Source organism: Prionailurus viverrinus, chromosome A3 (assembly GCF_022837055.1).
Source record: "Prionailurus viverrinus isolate Anna chromosome A3, UM_Priviv_1.0, whole genome shotgun sequence".
NCBI classification, from domain to species: domain Eukaryota; kingdom Metazoa; phylum Chordata; class Mammalia; order Carnivora; family Felidae; genus Prionailurus; species Prionailurus viverrinus.
The window spans coordinates 91,326,677-91,354,442 of NC_062563.1; the positions used below are offsets into that span (position 1 = coordinate 91,326,677).

At 45.3% G+C, this 27,766-nt stretch overlaps 1 protein-coding gene across 5 annotated transcripts; it reads left to right on the forward strand.

Annotated features, from left to right (window-relative positions):
* Positions 1 to 485: 485 nt before the first annotated feature.
* SEMA4F (ssemaphorin 4F) lies at positions 486 to 27,766 on the forward strand. 5 transcript variants are annotated; one of them, XM_047853701.1, is made up of 14 exons: positions 486 to 768; positions 3,074 to 3,225; positions 3,887 to 3,946; positions 4,180 to 4,278; positions 9,186 to 9,279; positions 19,367 to 19,486; positions 19,582 to 19,733; positions 20,411 to 20,589; positions 20,800 to 20,947; positions 21,073 to 21,295; positions 21,434 to 21,543; positions 21,658 to 21,818; positions 25,134 to 25,192; positions 25,421 to 27,766. In XM_047853701.1, the coding sequence occupies exons 1-14, from the start codon at positions 624 to 626 to the stop codon at positions 26,029 to 26,031; spliced, it is 2,313 nt and encodes a 770-aa protein (XP_047709657.1). In that variant the 5' UTR covers positions 486 to 623; the 3' UTR covers positions 26,032 to 27,766. The 5 variants fall into 5 exon arrangements, with proteins under 5 accessions (XP_047709657.1, XP_047709658.1, XP_047709660.1 ...); XM_047853702.1 differs by lacking the exon at positions 4,180 to 4,278; XM_047853703.1 differs by lacking the exon at positions 486 to 768 and adding an exon at positions 785 to 2,448 and having other exon boundaries at positions 21,073 to 21,543.

Below are 27,766 nucleotides of genomic sequence, written 5' to 3' on the forward strand. Positions count from 1 at the left end.
GTCTTTGCCCCCCTCACTCTCAAAGGCCTACTACTTATCCTTGAACACTCAGTTCAAATGTCATTTCTGTGAAACCTTCTTGATTTTCTCAGGCAAAACCTAACTTTTATGAGCATTTATTGCACATTTTTATGCAAACATAAATCACTTTGCCTTGCAATGATCTATTTGCAGTTATTGGTGAAATGCTTGCTAAAATAATAATTTTGAGAAATGTGGTGTGTTTATCCATTTACACACATATTTTCCCTGGTAGTACAGATATGGGCATTTAAGCTTTTGGAACTCACTAAGCAAACCAGCCATTGGAGGACCTGGAGCCGCACCTCCAGCCCGGTTCCGAAGTAGAACTCCCACCTAAACCTAGGTCTAGCTCCTCCTGTACCTGGGTTGGGCTTCTCCGCTCCTTAGCTCCGCCTCCACCCAATTCCGATTGGCTGGAGGAGGAAATCGGCCCGACCATTAGTCCCTTCTTGAAGAGGCGGAGCTGGGTTGCGTTCTCCTCTGGCCGACGCAGGCCGAACCGGACCGAGGAGATTCGAGTGGGGCCGAGGCTGGTGGCACCGCGGCCCAGAGCGGAGGTGGCAGGGCGCGCCCCACCCAGCGGCCAGGCGGAGCCTAAGATGCTGGCTTTTGCCAGGCGGCCCCGCCCGGGCTCCCAGCCGCCTCCGGCCTCGCCCTTTCCGCTGTTGCTGCTGGCGGTGCTGAGCGGCCCGGTATCCGGCCGCGTTCCCCGCTCGGTTCCCAGGACCTCGCTTCCTATCTCAGGTAAGGCGTGGGTGCCCTCGCCCTCAGCCCTTCGCGCCGCTCCCGGGCCCCGCCTGCAGGTGCCGGCACCCACCTGCCCTTACCTACCAGCCCGGGCAGGCGCTCTGGGGCCCCTCCGCGCTGCGCACCGAGTCCCGCGCCGCCCACGCCCCTCCAGGACCCGGGCTGGACCCCCACGCTGTGCTGTTCCGCAGCATCGCTTCCCGGCCTCGCGCTTCGGCTCCCATGACACGCCCAGGCGGCTCCTGCTGCCCCTTACTGGCAGGACCGCGAGAGAGTTAAGCCCCTCATCGTGCAGAAGCGGGCACTGAGGCCCAGGGAGGGGATGGAAGTTTCCCCGAGGTCGTCCATTTCGGGGAATGGACTCCCTTATTCCCCTCTGCCCAAACATACACCTGTGTCCCTCACGCCAGCTTGATGCCTATTCTGCTTCCAAACTCATTGGTCTTTCGTTCTATTCCAGCCACCCATCCTTCTGATGACCAACTCAGCATCTCCATCTGCCCACTTCTCAAATCTATTCCCTCCCTGCAGGCTTTTTGCCTCACTCGAAGCCCTCATCTCCCTAACCCACTTCCCAGGCCTCTCACAGCTCTTAAACCAACTCCCATTGTCTGATGATACACGATCTGTGGATCCATTGTAACCCTCTTAACTCCTCAGCATTCCGTGCTTTCTCTACCCATTCCCTACATTGAATGTTGGGAAATCATTCAGTGAGTTGATTTAAAGTTCTGTTTAAATGATTTCTAAAGTCTTCAGAAGAAAAAAAAAAAAAAAGGAGGGTGGAGATTTGGTCCTTTGAAAAGATCTGGAAGAAGCCAAGGGATGCCACCAGGCTAAAAATGGTCATTGGAATGATTCACACTTTAAAAGCTCTCTGCTGAGGTGGGCATGGGCATGGCCATGGACCTCGTTTTCTTCTCAGTGGGCACTGAGTGTTAGCACCTAGTGCAGACCCAGTGAAGTTGAGAGGGCAACCTGTTGGCAAAACCTCGCAACTGGGTAATAGTAATTTAGAGTCTAAACTTCAGCCTAGTGACATAGGGTTACTTTGAATCCAGAAGACAAAGTTGTGGTCAGAGCCTGGGGTTGGTTTGTGCTGGAGCAATAGCCACAAAATGGCGTTGAGGTTGATAACCAGAAATTCAGAGAAGTCTAGATAGCAAAGTGAAACAGAGTTGGGGATACGAGTGGAGGTTGGGTGTTCCAGGGCTTATAATGAGCATGAGAGAGTAGGCAGGTCCAGCGCAGATTTGAGTATGGGTGTGGGAGGATGGGGTGGGTGGGGCTCCATACATCAGCACATCCAGGAATGAATGGCTGGTAGCCATTCTGTCAAGTCTTGAGGGTAGCTGAGCAGATGAACCAGGTAGAGCAGAGCTGTATTGGTACAGGGATAGGGGCTCCAGAGTAAGCTAAGAAGATAAATTCCTGCTAACTTATTTGTTATAATCTTTAAATGGAATTTTGAATGATGACACTGAAGTTTAGACTTGGCCCAAATGGAGCACATGCCTAAGGAAGGAAAAAAGGAACCATTTGTGAAACATGCACTATACGTCAGTTACTTCTACATATGTCATCTCATTTAATTCTGTCAACAAGCCTGATTGGTGGTGTTTACAGATGTGGGAAGTGGTGCTCAGGGCAAGTAACTTACTCAAGATCATACAGCTGGTAAGTGAAAGAGCCACATTTAAACTGGGGCTGATCCTTCTCCACAGCACATTCTCATGCCCACTTTTTCCCTCTTTGGGTGGAAATGGGGTGGGGTTGGGGAGGACAAGAGCAGTGAGAAGACAGGAGATAGTCTCCTAAAGTGTTGGTGAAGAGAGTGAATCATTTCCCTTATTTACTTATTTACTTAATTTACTTATTTAATCATTTACTTATTAGTAAAAACAAGTTACTAATAAGTAGTTATTTTTTTTTTAAAAAGGAAATTTAGAGAAGAAGGTACTTGTACTTCCTATAGGTATTTTCAAACTATGTATCATGTTGCTATGGATAGAAATTACAGACTTAGTATTTACGCTGTTATTTTAATAAAGTGTCTTATTTTTATAGAAAAAGCATTCTTGGCTGCATTGTATGCTAAATATTCTGGCCTCATCAGTTATCTGTCTTTGGGGAAGTTAGATGGTTGGCCTGTCAAAGCCCTGTTTTTACCCTTCATGGCTGCTAACTAAATGATACTTGGAAGAAAACAGAAATTGAGCCCTTTGGCTTTGTCTTTGTGGACCCAACCCTTATGAAGCAATGGCTGATATTACTCTCCCCTCTCACCCTCTCTTCCTGCCAGAGGCTGACTCCTATCTCACCCGGTTCACCGTCCCTCAGACATACAATTACTCTGTCCTCCTTGTGGATCCTGCTTCCCATACACTTTATGTCGGCGCCCGGGACACCATCTTCGCTTTATCCCTGCCCTTCTCAGGGGAGAGACCCCGCAGGGTGAGAAATGAAAGTGGGGAGGACCCCAGACTCCAGAGCATGTGGTTAGATCCACAGTGTTATGAGATGGGGTGTGTGTTCATAATAACTAAATATGGAACAGTGGTGGTGGTGGCAGGGGGGAGTGTCGGTAAAAATGAATACAGGAAGAATATTGGGTTCATTATCTCAGCTAAGGGTGATGGGAGGGGGTCATGGTGACTGGGGACGTTATGAGGGAGGTTAATGCTAGAGGAGGCCACAGTAACCAAGTTTCAGGTGACAGTGGGCAGAGGAATCATTAGAATCACATTTCTTTAGGGCAATAGCTTTTAAACTTTTTTGTACCATCCCTTAGTAAGAAATATATGGTACATTTTGACCCAGTACAGGAAGTGTGTATTTAAAGAACACATTCTTGAAACAGTATCTACTCTCCTGTATGTGATACATTCTGATATATTCTATGCCATTAAAATTAAAAACAATTGATTTCATTACTCATTAATGGGTGGAGACCTCCAGTTGGAAAAATGATGCTCTGACTGAAGGGGCGGGGGCTGGGGGGTGGGTTGTCTCTGAAGTTCTCAAATTGATGGTGGTAGTGGAACTGTTTCACCTACCCTGACTTGGGAAGAGTTTGGGGAGAATCTGGGAGAAACAGTCACTCCTCCTTTCTCAGATTGACTGGATGGTGCCTGAGGCCCACAGACAGAACTGTAGGAAGAAAGGCAAGAAGGAGGTAGGTGTGAATCCTGGCCCTGTCCCAAGTGTCCCATTGAGACCTAGTTCCAGCCCTGGCTCTGTGTCTGTCACCTGCAGTGCTCCCATAGCAGTGGGCCCAGGCAGGGGCTCTAACCCCATGTCATCCCCTGTCATCTCTGATCCCGGAGCTGTATCTAACTGTCCTGACACTACCCTGCCTTTCCCTGTACCTGCTGCTTCTGATTCTCTCTAATCATCTCTGACCCCCAGGATGAATGCCACAATTTTGTCCAGATTCTCGCCATTGCCAATGCCTCTCACCTCCTCACTTGTGGCACCTTCGCTTTTGACCCGAAGTGCGGGGTTATTGTGAGTGACGGGTGGGAGGATGGGAATGGTCTCCTGTGAGTGTCCATGACAAGGAGCATGCTTAAAGCAACACTTGTGCATGAAAAGCATTGGGGGTGAGGGATGTCTTTGCGGGGTGGGGGTAGGAGTGGGAGGGCGAGGCAGGTTGTCTGTAGAAGGTGAGGTACACAGAGTGAGAAGAGAGAAGAGGGATGGTGAAGGAAATTAGGAATGCTAGCTAGGCTAGGGAGAGGATAAATTCAGGAGAGACTTCCGAGGCTAGTATCTCGTGTTTCCTTTGTCCTGTGTATGCTTTGTCCCAGCAGCCTAGATCCATTTCTTAATCAGCATAATCCATGCCTGCTTCTTCCTCCCAAGGTGGGTGACTGTCTTTCACCACCTTCTCCCACTGCCGACTTCATTCTGCGCAGGCTGTGACCCTCTGCTCTCATGGCTTCTGAGGTCACTACCCACTAATGTAGTACTTGCTGGCCCGTATTCTGGATCTTGCCTTCAAAGTGGGCACTTTGTCAGCCTTCTCTTCTTCTAGGTCCTGTTCATTGCTGCCAGAGCCCTGGGCGTCTTTACCCTCATACTCAGGCAGGCTTGGTACATGTACACCCCTAATCATATCTAGCTAGTCATGGCTTCTAAAGTTACTAGGACTGGTAGCATCTCAGGAAGGTTTTAATGCTTTTGAACCCTCAGCTTTCCCCATCAGTTATCCAACAGTCAGTTACTGGTCCTCTGCCAGTATGCACTTGTGACAACAACCTGGGATGAGTCAGAAACCTCCTCTGTCCTTTGTATTCAGTGGCTTCCCTTTCTGCTCCACAGAGCAAAAGGAGGGAGTGCAATGACTCTCTCTCCTGACCCTGATCCTTAGCTGTAGATTTTGACTTGATCCTTTTGCAAACTGCAGTACTCCTTGCCATTTGGATCTTATCAGTGTGCATCTCCAAACCCCTCCTTGCAGAAGGCCATCCTCAGGTCTCTTGTTTCCAGTGTTATGACTGTATATGTTTGACTGCCCCGGTCAGTCCCTCTAGGCTGGCCCTGGGGTTAGTTGGGCTTATGTTGAGTCCTTTTCATAATGTGGATGAGAAAGACTCTCCACCCAGGGTGTGCATAGCTTCCTCATCTTGGCAAGGTTTCCAGGTCAGGGTGGTATTGAAAATCTCTATGTTCCATCAGGTAACGTTGAGGGTATAGCTTCCCTACAGTTCTTATAAAGCTCAGAAAGTAGTGTGGAACTGCCATCGCCATATTTGTCTTTTTCCAGGCTGCACACTCTTGGGGAACCCAAGGGTGTGAATAGCAGCACCATGGCTTATAGACAATATGATCACTCCAAGTTAATTTCCCAGGGCCTTCTATTCTTCCTCGGCTGTCTGAGGGGACCCTGATGGTTGTTAGATTCTAAGTATCTGGACATAAAATGTTCTGTACGTCCTGTCAGGATTGGTGTCACTTGGACTCTTATCTACTCCTGAGAAAAATCAGTAACCAGAGTAAAGCCAGGGATCTGTGTCCTGCACTCCCATGACTTTTAGCTCCTTCTCTGAACACTCCTATGTAGCAGGCATATGAAATGAAGGAGCATCCTTTGGTCACGGCTTGTTTGTAGGAGAATATAGGACACAGGCCCCCTACCCCCCAAATCAGCTGTGTTAACACTTCAAGCCATATACTAAGGCTGACCTCTAGACTTCCTGAAAGTTCTCTTCTGCCTTTACTGTCTTATCCTGCTACCTGGCACTCCTGTCTGCTTAAGGAAGTTCTTGCCTCAATCCTTAGTGCTAAACCTCTCACATCCCAGACTGATGGCTTTGAGACTATGTATAACTATTATGTGAGAGCTTTGACTAGCTGATCCAGACACAACGACTCACTCAGAGTTGATTGCTCAGAGAAATGAAGGTTCATACAAAGGAAGTTCAAGCACTGGACCTACCAGCTCTAACTAAAAGTGAAGTTCTGCCATTGAGTGACAGTTCATTGGAGGAAAACATATTTTTGAGAGAGAGAGAGAGAGAGAGAGAGAGAGCGAGCATGTGAGTGGGGCAGGGGCAGAGAGAGAGGGAGACAGAGGATCTGAAGCGGGCTCTGCACTGAGAGTGGAGAGCCCAACGTAGGGCTCGAACCCATGAACCATGAGATCATGATTCAAGCTGAAGTCAAATGCTTAACTGACTGAGCCACCCAGGCGCCCCTGGAGGAAAATATTTTAGTTTGCTTTGTTGAGAGAATTCCAGCAGTTAACAGAAAAATGCTAGACTTAAACAACAATAGCAGTGACAAGATTTCGCATTCAGTTGAAGATGTACTCTGGCCCAGGCTGGTGCTGGGTACTTTACATTCAAAATTGAATTTAGTTCTTATCACCACACTATGATATTTAGGTATTATTTATTTTCATTCTACAAGCAAAGAAATGGAAGTTCCAAAATGTTAGGTACCATGTCTAGTATTATATAAGTGGCAGCGGCAGAGCCAAGATTTAAATCCAGGTGTGTCTGGTTTTGCCCCACCCCCCGGTCCTTCTAGTCCAGTCTGCAGCTCAGATGACCTTACCTGGTTTCATTATCTTGTGACATTTGACCTGTTTCGTGTAACAGGGGCCATCTTTTCTTTTGTTTTCCCCCTAACCACCTGGGGAGGGTCCTTTATATGTCTTATACCCTTCTTGGCCAAAGCCAAAGGATGGATTCCAACCTTACAGCTTGGTGAGAGCCTTCCTACCTAGCTGTCTTTCAGCTAGCGAGACTTGCCTCCACCACAACTGATGATGCAGTGAGGAATCTCAACACTCAGAGACTGTGGTGGAGTGGTCTTGCCCCCTTCAGACCCTAATGAAATGTCACTTTGATAAGACAGTAAACAACCTATCTGATTAATAGGAGTCTCACTTGCTGAAAGATTATAAACCTAGATAACACAATGATGCCATCTGGGGAAACTGTAAGAGGAATTGTTTCATACTTCAGTAAAACATACTGGGTTTTAAGGGGGCTGATAGACCACCTCTGTGAGGAAGTCCAGCAGTCAAGTGCCAACACAAACTAGAGATTGGAAGGCATCACACTTTCAGAGAATTTGGGCAATAATTTGCATAGAAAATCTAGCTGGAAATGTAGGAATGAGTGAGGTCATTGAAATATGTGTGACAAGGACTAAGGATTGACCTTTATGATACATGGTTAGGGGCTAGAAAGGAAAATAGAAACTACCAAAGGAGATAGAGAAACAATTAGATAGGAGGAGGATGGTAGACTTCCAAGAGAATCAAGACAATATTTGAAGGAGGGAGTGAGTCAAAAGTATCAAATGCAGCCTAAAGATTAGGAGGGTGAGCATTGAGAAAAGGGGTCCTTGATGAAATGTAAGGGAGTAGTTTTAGGCAGAGGGATGAGAAAACACAATTTGTTTTCTAGGAATAACAAGTGACCCAGGTTTGGTTAGAAGAAAGTATTCATTTTGAGAAGTATTAGAAAGTAAGTAATTTTGACTAAAGTGTTTGTACTCTAGGCAATGGTGGGCCATTTTGTCACTCCCTTGCTCAAAAACTTATCAGGGTAGTGACTGATACTGTAGGAATATTGATCTGTGGGGGGTATGTAGAGTAAATTGGGGGCAAGGCTAGGCAGTGTGGAGAGGAGGAGGTTACTGCTGTAGTTTAGGTGAGAGGTCACAGATGGGCCACAGCAGCACGTACTAACCTTTGTCCAAAGTGCCCAGACATCTTGGTAATCTCTCACTGTCATCCATCATTTTCTCAGGCTAGGCTGCTCCCACTGCCTCACATGTGAGATGCTTATGCCCCTGTGGAGGCAGAAGACTTTCTCATTCCAGAAGACTTTCTTGACCCAGTGTTCCCTTTTTTTGAGACCTCAGATCACATCTAATTTTAACAGGCTTTCTTCAAGGCTCTCAGTAAAGTAAAACCTTGCTTGCCAACCATAGCAAATAGATGAGCAGTCAGAATGGGTCAGTAGTATACTTACACTTAGGGGATATAGATCTACGTTCCCACTCCAACTGCCATCAGTGTAGTTAGGCTCCAGCAATACCATATGCCCTCCCTAGTGAACTAGAGGTATTGTGTCTGGCTTTTCTATGCCATAACTTTGATTCCTAAGCAGCCACAGTTAACTTCCCTGCCAGTCTTAGGTTGACATCATCCCTGGTTGCCATTTTTAGATGTTATCTTGAAGTGCTGTCTTAGTGCTGGATGCTCAGCTGAGGTAACTTCCAGCTGGCCCTGGTGGAACTCTTACATCTCTTGCCCCTGTCCAGGTCAGTCCTGCTGTAGTCCCTGGATGAGGAAGGCAGTTACTTGCCAAATCCTCAAATTCTTACCTGAGTTTCAGGTCTTTAGTGACTTTACAGATTCCCTTCCCCCCTTCTATGTTTCCTTGACTCTGGTCTTGTCTTTCATCCTTGGGTAGGAGTAGGGGGAGTACGGCCCTTCTCTCAAAACCCCTGCTTCCGGTGGTCTTATATCAGCCTGAACTATTCTTTACCCTTCCTAAGAGCTCTAGCCCTCAGGAGACTTGCTTTCTTCCCTGAGTCCCCCTTGTCCAGTCACATATTCTCCAGCCAGTTGCAAACCCTAGCATTTCAGAGGAAAGATCTGCCCCCTCAGCCTCTTAGCATCTTCTAAGGCTGTCTGTGGTATTCTTTCATCAGGACATGTGGGTGTTGGAACTAGGGGAATGGAGGGAAGAGGAGCAAATGGATGAAAAGAGGGATGGCAGAGATGGGAAATGACGGGGTGGGTGGGGGAATCAGGAATAGACTGGGAGTATGGGGATGGTAGTGGATGGGGATGAATGGAAATTGAACTGTTCTTTCATCTGACCATCTTTGTAATTCTCATCATGAACCTCCCCATGACCTTAAACCAATTGCCCCCTTCTGGTCTGTAGGATGTGTCCAGTTTCCAGCAGGTTGAAAGACTTGAGAGTGGCCGAGGGAAATGTCCTTTTGAGCCAGCTCAGCGGTCAGCAGCTGTAATGGCTGGTGAGTGGGGAGAGCCCAGAATCTGTGGCTCCTTGCTGTAATTGCCTCCTTCCCCACCCCTGCTGTTGGAATTTCTGTGTCCTTTCTTTCCTTTCCTTGCAATGTCTATTATTCCCGTGTCTCTTTCTAGCCTTTCCTGTTCTTCCCACGGTGCCTGTGTCCTCCTGCTTTTCCCCAGATTATTATTCCCTTGGGTTTTCTCTAGAGAATATGTCCTCTGCACTTCTAGTATGAGTGTTTGCTCTGTTAACCTCTTTTTCTTTTCTCATGGTGTTTTCCCCCTTGTTTCTAAGACGAATTTACTACAATGCATATTGTAATAAATTTGGAAAAAGTATAAAGAAGAACATAAGAAATCTTGTAGAACAGCATTGTTCAAAAGAACTTTGTGGAACAATAGAAATGTTCTATGTCTGTGCTGTTTAAAACGATAGCTGCTAGCTACATGTGGCTCTTGAGTCCTTGAACAATGTGACTAGTTTGGCCGAATGAAGGAATTTTAAATTTTATTTAATTTTAGTTTAAACAGAAATACCACATGTGTCTAGTGTCCACCATCTTGGCACAATTCTAGAATATCAGAAAACCACTGCTAATATTATGGGGTATTTCTTTTAGCTTTTTAAATGTGTGTGTGCACACGCATGTGCACTCATGCACACATATTTTGCTGGCCAGTCCTTTGTTGCTCAGAGGAACCAGTCATCAGTAATGACTGTTAATTCCTGCTGTTACTTCTTTTGACCCAGCTCTATACAGTTGTTCAAGTGTGGAATGGTTCAATCACAGTTTATGCCCAAACGTTTTCTGGAGAATGACTGCCTGATCCTTAGGCAGCCACAAAGTGAATTGTTTGTGTGCCACGTAGCCTGTATTTTAGGTCAGATCACCCCATGTACACCCTTCAAATTTAGTGAGAATCCGGCCATATTCTCACAATAGTACAAAATAATAAGGTTAATAAAAATTTTATGAGCATGTGTGTATTATAAAACTTTTTAAAAAGATTATTTATATTGAGAGAGAGAGAGAGAGAAAGAGAGAGAGAGCGAGCAAGCACGAGCATGTGTGCAAAGGAGGGGCAGAGAGAAAGAATCCCAAGCAGGCTTCGTGCTGTCAGCACACAGCCAGACACGGGGCTTGAACCCACACTCCGTGAGATCATGACCTGAGCTGAAATCAAGAGTTGGATGCTTAACCGACTGAGCCATTTTAGGTGCCCCTATTGTAAAACTTCTAAATGTCATGCTACATGGATTTAATTTTGAATTTTGTCATGTAATTTTATATCATAGTCATTTCTATACAATTTAAAATTTTTTATGAAGAAATTTAATAATATGATACTACTTATTCTTTGAGCATACCACAATTTAATTAAGCAATCCTAAATCACTTATGTAAGTTTAATTTCCAAGTTTATTTAGTTTACCTCAAAGTTTTTGCTATTACCCATAAAACTATAATGAACATACTTGTGCATACATTTTTATCCTCATGTTAGATTTCTTGAGACTCCTGGGAATGGATTACTATATCAAAGGGTGTGAACATTTTATGGCTCATTATTTGTTGCTAATTGAGTTTTTAGAAAGAGTGTACCAATTTACACCCTAAATCAGCAGGAATGAGAGTGTTTGTTTTTTCTCACATAATTTCGCTAGAATCATATTGTCATTTTGAAAATCTTTGCTAATTGAGGCTAAAAATGGCACCTTGTTTTAATTTGTATTTCTTTGAATATTAATGAGGTTAAACGTTTTTCATGTTTTAGTACTTATTTTTATTTTTTCTTTGGTAAATCCTCTGCTTGTATTCTTGGGCTAATTATTAGATAGAATATATTTTCAAATCTATATTTTTTCTCTTGTGATTACATTTTTAAGTTAAATCTTTTCCCAGTTAGCAGATAAATTTTTTCTTCTTACAGGTTTTTCCCCCAAACATTTAACTCTTTGATCTATTTGGAACTTACTTTTTTTTTTACTTTTTTTTTTTTTTAACATTTATTTATTTTTGAGACAGAGAGAGACAGAGCATGAACAGGGGAGGGGCAGAGAGAGAGGGAGACACAGAATCTGAAACAGGCTCCAGGCTCTGAGCTGTCAGCACAGAGCCCGACGCGGGGCTCGAATTCATGGACCATGAGATCATGACCTGAGCCGTAGTCGGACGCTTAACCGACCGAGCCACCCAGGCGCCCCTATTTGGAACTTACTTTGATGAATGGCATGAGATGGAGATCTAAATTAATTTTTCCCATTTAGTTGATCAGTTGACTCAGCATCATTCATTATACTGCTTTTTTTTTCCTCTTCACTGACTTACTTTTGCTGTGAACTTAATTGTAAAAGTAATTTTTACCTATTGTTTTGGATTCCATTTTATGAAAGACAAAAATTGGGATACAAGATCTAACAGTGACATTTTTTTTCTTATGTATGACTTTATAGGAAAAGTCTTAAAAAGCTAGCTATACAGATGAAATCACTCTTAGACAGTTAATGACTTCCCTTTTCTGAAAAGTAATAAAATAACAAAAGTATTTGAAAACGAACATCAAGTATAAACCTACTGCATACAAGATTTGTCATTTTTGTCTTTTATCTGCAATTGTAATTGACAAGATCTTGTTAATAGTTATACATGTTTGCATAAAACAGTTTACTCAATAGTTTTCCTGACTTTTTATTAAGCATCTTTGGCAAAACTCTGAGCCAGTCATTGGCTCATTAAGAAAGATTCATCAGTTTTAGAAATGATGAATATCTCTTGATTCTACATAATTTTTTATCAACAAGATGAATTCTCAATTACAACAATCTAAGGCAATCGATTAACGTACTTTCTTTGTTGCAAGCAGGAATCTTTATATCTAACTTTCTGCATGTAATTTCTCTGTGTTCTAGTCAGCAAGTGAATTCACATTAGCATGTGGTTTAACAACACAAATTTCATAAATAAGATCATTGTATGACAAAAAACATTTTTCTAGGGGCGCCTGGGTGGCGCAGTCGGTTAAGCGTCCGACTTCAGCCAGGTCAGGATCTCACAGTCCGTGAGTTCGAGCCCCGCGTCGGGCTCTGGGCTGATGGCTCAGAGCCTGGAGCCTGTTTCCGATTCTGTGTCTCCCTCTCTCTCTGCCCCTCGCCCGTTCATGCTCTGTCTCTCTCTGTCCCAAAAATAAATAAACGTTGAAAAGAAAAAATTAAAAAAAATATATTAAAAAAAAAAACATTTTTCTAAAAGGAAAAACATTTTTCAAGAGGGTTTCAAGTGTTTTTTTTTTTTTTTTTTTTCTCCAGGTAATGAAATTCAGGTTGCTTTCAGCTGATAATTGATGGTTGGAAATAGTTCTAACAGTTTAGAATGGCTAGGTTTCCCATGCCTCTTTCTGTCTTAGATCCAAATCACAGTCAATCCCAACATTATACACTGTCCTCTGAAGTTTTTGCTTTATAGGGCTATAATTTAAGTTTCTTTAAATTTGACTTAAGTGCCAATACTTGGTTGGAGTTTTCAATGTTGATCTGTTAAGCCCTGCTGTCCTTTTGTTTTGAAAATAGCGGTCTAGAAAATAGTGGCAACATTACATAAGAACTAGAACCAAATTCGCAGTTAGGGTCAATGAAAATGTCCTTAAGGATAATGGAGGTATTTTGAAATAAAAAGAAGAGCTTTTAGTAATGAAAATATTAGAATATAATAGCAGGAGTATCTCTTGTTTTAAATTATAAGAATTACAGTGTGCATTATAGATAATTGAGAAAATACAGAAATATATAGAGAAGGAAGTGAAAAGTTCATTGTAATTCAATCATCACTAGGTAGCCACTATTATTACTTGTATTTTCTTCGGCTGTGTCTGTGTGTATATTTGTAACATATTGGAATTATTATGCATATTTCACTTAGTATTGTATACTGAACATTTTGTCATAGTATTAATTACCCAAAACATGAGTTTTGGTGATTACGTACTCCTCTCTCACTTGAATGTAGCCCAATCTATTCCCATGTAATTATACATTCAAAATTTAAAATAAATTATTGCTTTTATAAATAATGCAGTGGAAGAAATCTTTTCACATAAATGTTTATGTAAATCCTTTACATGAATCTAATTAATTGCATATGAGTCAATCTAGAAAGTAGAATTGCTGGGCCAAAGGGTGTAAAGGCTTTTGTGATACTTGGTAGATTTGGCTAAATTGCTCTCCAGTTAGTCCCGCCAGCATTGACAAGAGGACCTCTTCCATTACACCCTTGTCAATCCCAACTAATATAGTTTATTTATTTATTTTTATTTTTTAACTTTTTAAAATGTTTTTATTTTTGAGAGAGAGAGAAAGAGCAAGCACGAGTTGGGGAGGGGCAGAGAGAGAGGAAGACCCAGAATCCAAAGCAGTGTCCAGGCTCTGAACTGTCAGCACAGAGCCTGACGCAGAGCTCGATCTCGCAAACTGTGAGATCATGACATGAGCTGAAGTCGGAAGCTTAACCGACTGAGTCTCCCAGGCACCCCCCCAAGTAATATAGTTAATAAACATACAGTGACCTCTTCCAGAGCCCAATTTTATATGTTTTTGCTTGCATCACCATTAGTGAGGTTGAACAACTTTTCATGTGTTCATTGGTACTTGTATTTATTTAGGAAAAAGTCTCAAATCTTGTTCTTCAAATGTGACATTTATTTGTATTGCGCTTAGATCAAATTAACAAAATTATCTCAGTATTTCTATTTGCACTATTCCAGTTTGGAAAAATGCAAATATTTTGACAGTAATGTTCACATTAGCCTAAGAACACTGGCATTTCCTTCTGTCTCCTTTGGGGGTCTTTGTCTTCCTCTCATCCTTTCAGTGTTGTGGTTCCTTGGACCTCCAGTCAAGGTCCTATTCTCTTCTTATTCACTGCAGTTGTGATCTCAACCAGCTGCGTGGATTCTGCTTCCACTGCATTCTGATGCCCCCCAGACATTATCTGGAGCTACAGACCATATATCCAATTGCCTTCCAGACATCTCCACATACATGTCCCACAGAAATCTGAAAATCAGCATGTCCCAAACTGAGCTCATCATCCTCACTCATCTCCCCCAAACCTGCTCCACCACTAGTGTCCTCTCCTCTGAGTGCATAGTGCCATTGCCTCCTCTCCCCCACCCCTGCCCCAAGTACCCAAGCTGGAGACAGCAGTCAGTTATCCTCTGTTCTCCCTGTCACATCCTGTAATAGATAGGGTTTTTATCAAGAAGAGCAGAAGGAGGGAGGTTTTGTTCTTTCTCTTTCAGAATCTGCCCTGTGTTTTATCTCTGTTTAATCTCATTGCATCTTGCGATTACTGCATCTGCCAAGAAGCTTTGCAAATGTTTCAGATGCACTGCATGCTGCCAGCATTTTAGGGTCAAGCTTTCTTCTTAAATTTCAGTGTGATTGTCCCAAGACTAGCATGCACACACTGAAACAAGACACTTAGAAATCCTAGGTAACCGACAGAGGAAAAGGTAGAATAAACACTGCATCTCCAACTATCTAGTTATGTCCTCATTATAGGCTGTTATTTAAAAAAAAAGTGTCTAGCTGGCCTAATCCTTAGATAAGGGAATAGAGAATATTAGGATAGGAATTATCTGTCTTGCAAATTTCTGACCATGAGAAGAAAAGGGAGTGGAGGAAGGCCAGAGCATGTTTAAAATCCTTTTTTTAAAAAGCTAATGAATGATTATTCCTATTGTATATCTTCTTTAGAAGTGGCCATTTTTTTTATATTAAATGTAATTTATTGTCAAATTGGTGTTCATACAACACCCAGTGCTCATCCCAACAGGTGCCCTCCTCAATGTCCATCACCCACTTTCCCCTCTCCCCCACCCCCCATCAACCCTCAGTCTGTTCTCAGTATTTAAGAGTCTCTTATGGTTTGCCTCCCTCCCTCTCTTTAACTTCCCCCACCTTCCCCTCCCCTGTGATTCTCTGTTAAGTTTCTCAGGATCCACATATGAGTGAAAACATATGGTATCTGTCTTTCTCTGCCTGACTTATTTTACTTAGCATAATACCCTCCAGTTCCATCCACGTTGCTACACATGGCCATATTTCATTCTTTCTCATTGCCAAGTAGTATTCCATTGTGTATATAAACCACATCTTCTTTATCGATTCGTCAGTTGATGGACATTTAGGCTCTTTCCATAATTTGGCTATTGTTGAAAGTGCTGCTGTAAACATTGGGGTACAAGTGTAGAAGTGGCCATTTTGATACCAGAGTGAAAATTTCAACCCCCAGGGTGTAGTGAGACACTCACTGCCATGGTGGCATTCTAGGCTGTCGGTGTTTGGTTGCTAGTACACCTGGGAGGCCGATGTCACAGGCTTTATGCTTGGGTACGTAGAGATCTATTTCCACATGAATGTGATTTTTCTTTGGCTGTGATTCTTTACTTTTTGTGGCTTTCAATCCTTTTCTCCCCCAGTATTTCTAAAATTAAAATATCTTAATTTTTTGAGTTATAAAAGATGGTAACTACAAAAAATATTTAGTGAGTACAAAAAAGTAGAAAGAAGAAAATAAAAATCATTGTAATTCCATTGATCAGAAATAAATACCATTAACACTGTAGAGTTATGGCTCCTTCCAATCTTTCCTATATCTACAGGCATATATACATATATGTATATTTTTAAATAGGGTTATATGATACCTGGTGTTTTTTTCCTAACCAGCTTGCTCACGGAATTTAGCACTTTGGGAACCACTCTCTTTTGCACATCATCTGTTGCCAATAACAAATGTGTGTTTTAATGTTTACTGAATTGATTCATTCAGTACTAACTTGCCACAATTGCACTTACAGGGATATTTTATTATATGAGCAATCCAAAAGAATATTTGAAATTGAGACTATCCTGGAGAATCTAGGGCATGTGGTGATCCTGTGTCCTCCTGTGGACCGTGATGGCCGCTGTTCCTTCTCCTCAGGGGGTGTGTGCGTGCGTGCGTGCATGTGTGTGTGCGTGCTTGTGTGTGTGTGTGTGTGTAAGACTGTGTTTCAAGCCCCTAGATATTCCTGGAACACCTGGAACCCTACTACTTCTTCCCAAAGTGTCTGACCCCTCCTGCTGTCCTTTAGTGTCAGTGACCTTCTGCTCTTTCTCTCTGAGTGAGTGTGGTCCTCTGCAATTCTAGGCTCCGAGTTTCTGAATGCCCCCATTAATTTCTTAGAAACTTTGGGGACCTTTTACCTCCATCCACTGCTGGGTCCCTGAAAATCATTTATGACTGTTGCTCCCCATCCCCCCCAACCCCCACACCAAATCATGCTCCTAAATATTCGTAACTGTCTCTTCCACACATCTCCCTCAATTCTCAGGGCATCCATGACACAGCTTCTGCTAGGGTTTTAAGTTTTATAGTGTTTTGTGTACAATGCTTGTAGGGAGATTTTTCATTGTAGCTCTGGTTTCTGTATCAACTTTCCCCCCCACCTTGGAAGTACAGAAGATTGGCTCGTTTGCTCCTCCATGTACTGCCAGACTATGTCCCTAACCTGGTTTTCTCCTTACTGAAATGCTCTGGGAGGGAATGGGGTGCCATTTTGTGGTCCACATAAGGAACCACAACTCAACATGCACTGAATGCCGGCCATGTGCCAGGCCTATGTGTGGCTCTATGTTTGTGTTGCATTTAACCCTCAGTGCCGCTGAGTGGAGGGCCTTATTATCTCTATGCTGTATTTGCGGTACCTGAATCTAATTTGCCCAAGATCATACTACTTGTAAGTATTTAGGGTCCAAAGCCAAGCCTTCTGAGCTCCAAAATGTTGGGACTTTTTCCACTGCCCTCAGAGGGTTTCCAACTCTTTTTGCTTTGTATAAAGTATTTTTGAAAATAGGGTTATTTTTCCAGTGCCTGAGACATGCAACTTTGCTCAAGCATCTGTGACCCTAGGATGATTGTGCTTTCCCCAGAGTGGCCCTACTCACTACTGCTTCCTTCAAGGTGCATGAGCCCTCATAGCTCTTGCTGGGCTTTCCATGCACTGGCTTCTAAAACACCAGCCTCTCTTGCTTCTCTAGCCTCTTTCTGACTTGATTTTCCTAGTTGTCTTCATGTAGCTTCTCCCCTTAAATGGTGGTATTCCCAGGGATCTCTTCTCACTTTCTCTTTCTCCCTGGCTGTCATATTCATGGCATGGCTTCAGCCCAATTCCCAAGTTGCCTACTGGCCCTGTTGTGTAGGCCCTTCTGTTTGATTGCCTTCCAGGATCTCTGACCAGATGTCCTGAGGAGACTGCAACCTTAGCACGTTCTACATCTGAAGTTGCTTCCTCCCCAACTACCTCCTTTATGGGCCTTCTCCTATCATTACTTGCCTTTGCTCATGGTATCACCCTGTGCTGTCATTCATCGTATAAGCTGGAGACCTTAAAGACATTATTTTGTTCCATTCTTTCACATCTCATATTCAACTGATTTTCAAATCTTGTTAATGGATTCTGCCTCAGAAATATCTCCCCAGTCAACTCTTTTATTCCCCCTCTGCTGCTACCTTAGTTCCGCCCCTCCACTCTTGCCTGGATTGTGTGAATGGCCTTTTAACTACCACTGTCTTCTTAACACCCTGGACTGATTATGTCACTCTCTTCCTCAAGAAAACCTGCAGCTGTACTCTTCCCTGTAGGATAAAGTCCACATTGCCAGGCATGGCAGAGAAGATTCTTATAATTGGGTGCCCATCTTTTCACCTGCAGCTTATCTCTGCTCACTAGTCTCACAGCCCCCTGGGCCCTGCCAGAGCTGCAGCCACGGGGAGTGCCCATATCCCTGAACATGGCTCCTCTTGTCGCCACCTGCCTGTCTTCCTCCCTGAAGTCTTTCCACCTGGCAGATTGCTCATTCCTCAGCCCCAGCTCAGATGTCACCTCTTGGATGCTGTTCCCCCCGTTAGATGTGTCTGGGTTCTCCTCCGTGTTCCCCTCCACATCTGTTAGTCCACGCCTCCTGGAATCTGATCACATGTTTGTCTTCTAGACTCAAACGGGAGCTCTTGGGGGCAGCAATGTGCTTAACACCTGGCACAGTGGCTTCTGTGCAGTAGGTGGTGAAGGAAAATGCCACTCTGTCCTGTCCAGAGCTTCTGTGATACTTGAAACTCCTCCAAGGGGTCATGACCTTCTTTTACCCCTGGAGCAATTTTCTCCTAGTCTGTCTGAGCCTTGTCTGTGTTACAGGGTGGCTATGGTTGTCCCACATTCCGCCCACAGGGCTGCACCTCCCCTTCCTTCAGAGTGTGTGACTTCTCTCCTCTCCAGTCCTCACCATCTGTAGGGCGCCTCTGCCCCGGCACTGTACCAGAAGGGACGAGCTGATTCCTCATTACTTTCTCTGGCTGGCCATGCAGTATTCATTAATCCCCCAGGCTGCTGTTTCCCAAAATGAGGTTTCTCAAAGTGAAATTACACATTAGGGTAACTCCTACTGCTTGTTTGAAACTAGTTCTTGGGCCATCCCCTAACACTACTAAGTGAGAATTTCTGGGCACAGTGCCCAGGAATCCGTGTTTCGATCAATTCCCCAAGTGATGCTGGTATACCCTAAAGCTGTGACTTATTCCAGAGCAATGTCCACCCCCAATCAGAAAGAAGACTAGTTCCGTCAGACATTTACCAGAGGGGGAGAGCGGAAGTAAGACTGGGCATACTGCAAAGCAAACCCCCTTCCTGGAGAGTCATAGTATAATTAGTACATTATGGGATAGAAGCATACTGAAAACACTGACAACAGCAAACAAACCAATAGACAAAAAAGCCCAATTTGCACAAAGGCAGCTTTTATTTTTCCTTCCTGCACATTAACGTTCCAACAGGTTTCCCTTAACGCACGTTGCCTTTACTGCTCCAGAGCATTTTATGTCTATGTGGGTTTTAAGTGAGATGTTGCCTGTCAGGTGCTTAGCAGTGCCTGCCATATCACGGGCGCTCAGCTCCTAGGGCTCCTGCCTCCTGCTTTATCCTCTGTGCTGCCTACAACCCCTTTTGCTTCCCTCATCATCTCTGACAGCTCATCTCCTCCCTGTCGCCCTGCAGGGGGGGTCCTCTATGCTGCCACTGTGAAAAACTACTTGGGGACGGAGCCGATTATCTCCCGGGCTGTGGGTCGCGCTGAGGACTGGATTCGGACAGAGACCTTGCCATCCTGGCTTAACGGTGGGGAGAGGGGGCAGGGTGCATGAGGGACAGAGCTGGCTGAGGCCGGGTGGCCCCAGGCTGTGTCTGGTATCTGAAGCCACTGGTCTCCCCAGCCCCAGCCTTTGTTGCAGCCGTGGCCTTGAGCCCAGCCGACTGGGGAGATGAAGACGGAGATGATGAGATCTACTTCTTCTTTACGGAGACTTCCCGAGCATTTGATTCGTATGAGCGCATTAAGGTCCCACGGGTGGCCCGTGTGTGTGCGGTAAGACCACCGTCCCGACTGTCTGTCTGTCATCTTCTGCTCTGTCTGTCCTCTTGTCTTTTCCTTTCTGGGCCCCTGTTTTTGCATCTCTCCTCTGTCTCCTTTTTTCCCTCTGCCTTGACTCCTTTTCTGGGAGTTGGGGGGTGTGGGGAAAGGGCTCTGGCTTTTCATCCCCATAATTACCATTGTGACACACTGTCCCCAGGAGGTGGACTAGTGGAGAGGAAAAGGCAGGAACTGCAAATAGAGAGTCCTGGGTTCAAGTGCTAGGTCCACCAGTTCCTGCCTCTGTGACTCTAGGCAGGTTCCTTAGCATCTTTGAACCTCCTTTGTAAGGTAGAGTATTAATGACCTCTAGCTACAAGGGTTGTTTTGAGGACTAATGAGGTAACTTATGTAAAGCATGTAGGACAGTATTTCAAAAGTGCACAATGAACTTAGTCACCATCATTGTTATTGTGACCTTTTTCACCCTGTATCTCATTATCCCATGCAGTGCTCTGTATCGTCATCCTTGCATTTCTGTGCATCTGTCTTCCCATCTGTCTGTGTCTGCCCTGAAGACAGGGGAAACCTATATTGGTGTCCACAATGTTGGCCCTCTAAGGCCACACACAATGTGGCCTTCCCACAATGTTGGCCTTCTAAGAAGAACTTCCCATGTGCTTGTCACCCAGGGGGACCTTGGGGGCCGGAAGACCCTCCAGCACAGATGGACAACATTTCTGAAGGCTGACCTGCTATGTCCAGGGCCTGAGCATGGCCGGGCCTCCAGTGTCCTGCAGGACATGGCCATTCTTCGACCTGAGCATGGATCGGGGCCCCTCATCTTTTATGGCATTTTTTCCTCCCAGTGGTGAGGAGGTCCTGGTGTGGAGGAGAGCTACAGGGTGGGAGAGACATGGGGATGGGTAGGCTCTCCCTGGAGCCCTGTTCCTTCTGCCCTGGAGCAGGATGCATGGCTCCCTGGGTCATGGTCCCTGCATTTCTCCTGGGTCATCTCCTGGGATGAGTTGCTGATTCCTAGTTCCCTCTAGATATGTGGCTCCAACCTGTGCTCTTACAGGGAGGGGGCTGCCATCTCTGCTGTCTGTGCCTTTCTACCACAAGACATTCGGACAGTGCTGAATGGTCCCTTCAGAGAGTTGAAACATGACTGCAACAGGGGACTGCCTGTCATGGACAATGACGTACCCCAGCCCAGACCTGGAGAGGTGAGGGGGCTGAGGCATCTCTTCCCTTCACACCTGAATTGCTTCATGAGAGAAAGGGCCCAAGTAAGCATCACGGAGACTTCCTGGCCCCTGGGAAACTGTCACCCATCCTGTGTTTCCTCTAGTGCATCGCCAACAACATGAAACTTCAGCAGTTTGGCTCATCACTTTCCCTGCCTGACCGTGTGCTTACCTTCATCCGGGACCACCCACTCATGGACAGGCCGGTGTTTCCCGCCGATGGTCATCCCCTGCTCGTCACTACAGATACAGCTTATCTCAGAATTGTGGCCCACAGGGTGACCAGCCTCTCAGGGAAAGAGTACGATGTGCTCTACCTGGGGACAGGTACATTTCATAGTCAAGTGAGTTGCCCATCCAGTGCACACATGCCCCTGTCACAGAGAGGGTCCCATACATATAGGTGTCAGAGTCCCAGGCACAGGTATAGCTGTCATTGTGTCTTGCCCCTTGCCTGCTTCCTAGAGGATGGACACCTCCACCGAGCAGTGCAGATTGGAGCCCAGCTCAGTGTCCTGGAGGATCTGGCCTTATTCCCTGAGCCACAGCCAATTGAGAGCATGAAATTGTATCAAGTGAGTTGTAGATTTTGGGGAGTTTGCTGGGGGGACATCTGAGCCCAGATCCAGTTGGTTACCCTGAAGTCTGAGAGATCCAGCATGTTCTTCTTCCTCACTGCTTTTCTGTAGAACTGGCTCCTGGTGGGCTCCCATACTGAGGTGACACAAGTGAACACAACCAACTGTGGCCGTCTCCAGAGCTGCTCAGAGTGTATCCTGGCCCAAGACCCTGTGTGTGCCTGGAGCTTCCGGCTGGATGCGTGTGTGGCCCATGCTGGGGAGCATGGAGGGTGAGTGTCACTGCACTGGTCTCCTCCCTGACGTTTCAGCGTACTGGCCCATCCACATGTTTGTGTCTGTTTCTCATCTGTTAATGCTGCCCTACGTGTGTGTGTGTGTGTGTGTATTCTGTTTGTGTCACTTGTGTGTCCATCTGTCAGTCCCATACTGATTCATGTGTCTGTCCATCTGATGCTGCCTCATCAATGTCCTTGCCTCTTGCGCTGACCTTGATCAACCTCCAGGTTGCCACACACTTCTCGGTTTTCATTTTACAAGAGCTCTCAGAAGTGTTTTCACAGTTGATTCCTCCTTCTTTCCTTCCTCGTGCCTTCTGTGACTCTGCATTCTCCTGGGCTTCCTCCCTCTCCTACCAGTCTGTGTCCCTTACTGATTCCTTTTCTATCCCACTTCTGAATGTTGATATTTCTCAGGGTTCAGTCCTTCTCTTTACACTTCTGCACACTCTCTAGGTGATTTCATTCCCATTATCTTCAACACCAACTGCTGGCACTGAGTGCCAGTGACAACTACAGATGAGCCTTTAGTTGAGCTATGGAATCCCCTATCTAACCACCTACTTGATCTTCCTTTTGGATGCTTCACAAGCAACTCAAGCTTAGCAAGTTTTAGCATACACTGTTGTTTCTTCTTTCCTTCACATGCTCCTCCCATGGTTTTCCTCATCTTGAGAATGGGATCTCCATCCTTCCAATTTCTCCAGCCAGACTTGCCTGCACTGTATTATAGTTTGTACTCTAGCTCCACCTGTGATTTCCTCAGTTCACAGCCACTTCTCTCCATCTCTGCCACTATCACCCTAGTCCAAGCCATCATCACTTCTTGACCGGGTTATTCTAATAACCCCTTAATTGGTCTCCTTTGACCATTGGGGGATCCTACCATCTATTTCCCCCTTAGCAGATAGTTTAAAATCATATGTCACATTGAAGCAAATCCCTGGCATCATATTCATAAAATATTTCAATATGTGTCTCTACCAGATAAGGACTCTCTTAGAAACATTTTATTATTGGGAATTTCAAACATTCAAAAACAGAATAACATAATGAATTCCCATCATCTGTTGCTCAGCTGCAACAACTATCAACTCTTTGGCCAATCTTGCTTCATCAATACCCTCACTCACTCCCAGTTATTTTACAGCAAATCTCAAACATCATGTCACTTTATCCATATATCTTGCAGAGTACGTCTTTAACACAGAAGGAATTAAAAAAAATAAGCGTATGATCATTATAGTACCATAAACTTAATGTCATGAAACATCCCATCAATGTTCCAATTTCCTCAAGTGGGTAGACTTAAAAATAGTTGCTTAAGTTAGGATTCAAGTAATGTCCATCAATTGCAATTGATTGAGGTGTTTCTTTTCTTTTTTTAAAAAAATTATTTATTTATTTTTGAGAGAGAAAACGCACATGTGACAGGGGCAGAGAGAGAGGGAGACAGAGAATCCCAAGCAGGATCCATGCTGTCAGCACAGAGCCCGACTTGGGGCTGGATCCCATGAACCATGAGATCATGACCTAGGCCAAAATGAAGAGTTGGGCGCTTAACCAACTGAGTCACCCAGGCGCCCTGATTGATGTGTTTCATAAGACTTTAATTTTTTTTTAATGTTTATTTATACTTTTAGAGACAGACACAGCACTAGTGGGGGAGGGGGAGAGAGAGAGGGAGACACAGAATCCAAAGCAGGCTCCAGGGTCTGAGTTGTCAGCACAGAGCCTGACGGGGGGCTTGAACTCACAAACCCTGAGATCATGACCTGAGCCGAAGTCGGAGGCTTAACTGACTGAGCCACCCAGGTGCCCCAAGACTTTCAATTTTTAAGTAAGATTCCCTTTAATGAAACATTTTTAATTGATTGCTTAGAAAGTATTTTTTCAAAACTGACTTTGAGATTTCCTATGTTGAAGCCCAGTTAATCTGCAGTATATTTGTACATATTGCTGAACTGTAAGGTTACCAGTATTTTAGAATTAAAAGTACTTGTTTTGGGGATCTGTTTTTCATTAAGAACTTTGATCTGGTAGTTTCTCTTGGTAGAACTCTTAAATGTCTAAGACAAGGCCAGTGCTTCATTGTTTTAATATCCATTAAAATAAGAATTTCATTGTTCTTGGGTATACTGTGTACTTGAGCCTCAGGGTCCCCTTAAGATATAAATGTGTGTGGGGAGTGTGGGGTATGTGTATACGCTAATATATTTCTTGGTAATACGAGAAATTACTAAGTTGGTGCCTGTATGCACTCTATGCTCCAAACCTCAATTCCTACAAGCAAGAAAGACTATGAAGTTCCTGTAGCTATAGCCCACATCTGCCTTCCCATGTTCCCCACTCTCAGCCAGACCAAGTGACCTTGGTTTACCCAGAAGGCTGTAATGTATTCATACCAGTCTTAGAGCTCATTTCAGATGCCTTAATTCATGTTGAAGGAGTTCACACTCAAATGGAGCCTATCTTTGGTTGAGGCTTTTGGTTGATCTCCACTGACAGCTTCATAGAGGTCTCCCTCTGGGGAGTGGTGAGGTTTTCAGAGTGAGCAGTCTATCCTGCTGTCCCTCTGTCAGACACAGTCCACCCACATCCTGGAAGTGCCAGGATTGTGTTGTTTGAAATATATCCATTAGAGGCTAATAGATATCAGCAGTTGTTGGAGACAGAATGGTCCTACTTGGAGATGAACAGCTTTTATGAAACAAAAAGTCACATCACCGGCCCTCACAGAATTTTTAATGTTTATTTTTGAGAGGTGGGGGAGGGGCAGAGAGAGAGGGAGACACAGAATCCTAAGCGGACTCCAGGCTCTGAGTTGCCAGCAAGGAGCCCAACGTGGGGCTTGAACTCACAAGCTATGACCCTCACAGGATTTTGATTAACTTGTATAGAAAACAAGTTTTCTTTCTTAACAGAAAAAAAGTTAACTGTGGTTTTTATGGACTTCTTTTCCCCAGAGAAATCTTGTGGTTGTGGATACCCAGATAACATTTCTTAGAAGGTTCCCATGTGTTTTTTAAAAGCACCCTCCAAACACTTTTCCAGCACACCTAGTGCAAATTTAATTCCCTGTGGTCTTCTGGAAATATCTGTAGAATTGGATGTGGCAAGTGTCATGAGGAGTAAAAGGGGTATCGGGGGAAATTTTATTGATGAAGAGGATGTTGACTGATAGTTTCGGGAGTGATTTGTGAGATGGTGGGAGCTGTAATCTCATTATGTTACTGAATGTTCGGTGGTACTGAGGAAGGTAGAAGGGGGTGTTGACACTGGATTTACCAAGTATTCTCTTCTATACAGGTTGGTCCAAGACATAGAGTCAGCGGATGTCTCTTCTTTGTGTCCCAAAGAGCCCGGAGGTCTGTATGGTTTAGGGAAATGTGGGTGGAGTGGGTGAAAACGGGCTAGAATGTTGTCCATTTTGGATCCGCTTTAAAAATTGGAAGATTGGGCAGTCTGTGACCCATGGCCCTACTTTTTATCTTTGTCCCCACGACCCCTTATATATGATATCATGCCACATTTCTCTGCATTACATCCCAGCTGGTAGCATCACTACCTTTTGTGCCTTTGCTGTCTCTCTGCAGAACGCCCAGTAGTGTTTGAAGTTCCTGTGGCTACAGCTGCGCATGTGGTCTTGCCATGTTCCCCAAGTTCAGCATGGGCGTCCTGTGTGTGGCACCGGCCCAGTGGAGTGACTGCACTTACCCCCCGGCGGGATGGGCTGGAGGTGGTGGTAACCCCAGGAGCCATGGGTGCTTATGCCTGTGAATGTCAGGAGGGTGGGGCTGCCCGTGTGGTGGCTGCTTACAGCTTGGTATGGGGCAACCAGCGGGGCCCCCCAAGTCAGGCCCACACAGTAGGGGCGGGACTGGCTGGCTTTGTCCTGGGGGTTCTTGCAGCATCCCTGACTCTCCTTCTGATCGGTCGGCGTCAGCAGCGACGGCGACAGAGGGAACTTCTGGCCAGAGACAAGGTGGGCTTGGACCTAGGGGCCCCACCATCTGGGACCACAAGCTACAGCCAGGACCCTCCCTCTCCTTCTCCTGAAGATGAGCGGCTGCCCCTGGCCCTGGCCAAGAGGAGCAGTGGCTTTGGTGGCTTCCCTCCCCCCTTCCTGCTTGATCCTTGCCCGAGCCCAGCCCACATTCGGCTCACCGGGGCTCCTCTAGCCACATGTGATGAAACATCCATCTAGGGCAAATGACCGCTAGTGCATTGGTAGCCCCTGGAGGGGAATGACCATTAAGATGCTGGGTGTAGTGGGCCTGGAAGACGGTCATGGCCTCTGGGTTCTCTTTTGGTCTTTGTGTAATCACTTAGACTTCGTGTCTGCCTACTCGGGGCCTGGCTGGGCTCTGGCCCAAGCCTGTGCTTGATTTCCTGATTGCCATGCGAGATCAGAGCTGCCTTCTCCAGCAAATCAGGACTTTTCCCATGCCTGCCCTCTGAACCGCTGCGACCCCTTCAGCCTTGGCCCCCCATCTTGGGCCCATTAGTTTGGGGATGGGGAACAGAACATAGCTATGACTTTGCCTTCTGGTGGGCCCTGGCAGGAAGGAAGGCCCCTTAGAGGTGGTGTGGGGCTAGTGTGCATTGATCTTTTTGTTCATTCTCTTTAGTTTATTGGATTCTCTGTGGGGAGTGCATGATCCCCATGTCACAACATGAAATCTCTGCCCTGAGATGTCCCCCAACCCAGTTTTCCTTCTTCTGTAAAAGAGTGTGTGTGTATACACAGGTGTTCGTTGGAGGCCTGGCCACATGTGCATGAATGACTGGGCCAATGCTCAGGTGTACTCATGAGGGGTCAGGAGGGGAAGGTGGGAATGGAGGCATTGCCTGCAGAACTTCAGACCCTGCAGGCAGTGAAGGAATGGCTTTCCTTTCTAAAAGGAAACAAGCCACCACCCCATCCCCATCATCTCCTACAACCCTTCTCTTGAGTAGAGAAAAACTCCCCAAGTGACCTTTTGGGTGGGAAGGACAGCGGTACATGTGACCCCATCTTTCTCTTTGTTTTTGCCTCCTGGCTGCCACCACTGCCACGCACAGCTGTTCTTTTTCTGGCTGGAGTATAGGCTGGACCGCCTTCTTTGGCTCCCATTAAAAAAACTTCACAACATTCTAAGTGTAAGGGACAACAAAAGGGGAATAGTCATAGGAAGTAGAAGTTGCAAAAAAATAGGTTTGTATCCGTGACTACTCAGGTTGACACCCTCGCCCTAAATCAGAAGTTCTCCACCTGGGGTCCATGGACTCCCTGAAATCATATGCAAAATGTTGTCTGTACCTGTGAGTCTGTGTTTTTGTGGGGGTGGGGGGTTATGGCTTTCATCAGATTCTCAAGGCCTTAACAAAGTTAAAGGACCACGCCTCGAGGTTGCCACACATTGGCCAAGCTGAGGGGTGCCACACAGCGGCAGCTCTTCCTGCCCCACCATCCCTTCCCTGTGGCCCGCCCTGGACTTGCAGCTGCTGGATGCCCTCTTGTTTCTCCCATCCCTGGAAACTGGGCTCTGTGTGTATTTGAAGATACTGTCAACTCCTACCAAACATAAAGGCCTCTTCCTGCTTCACAGCTCCCAGATGCTCTAGGCTTCTCCTGCTCAGTCCTGGTCTTGGCCTGTGTATGTGCCTCGTTCATCCCTGGTGGGGGACCCCCTTGAGCTCCAGTGAATGATCCAGCCCTTCTAAGTTGAAGTTTCAAATCTACTTACCTTGGCAGCAGCCTGTGAACTACTCAAAAGAGTCCCCTTGGGTTTGGGATTATCAGTGGCTTTGCCACTAATAAGTGTATGATTTTCAGCAAGTAATCTAATATAGGAACATTGGTTTACTCACCTGTAAAGTGGGGATAATAATACCTACCTCAGGGTTGCTGCAAGGATTAAATGGGGAAACATGTAAACAATAAAGCACTATCTATTCCA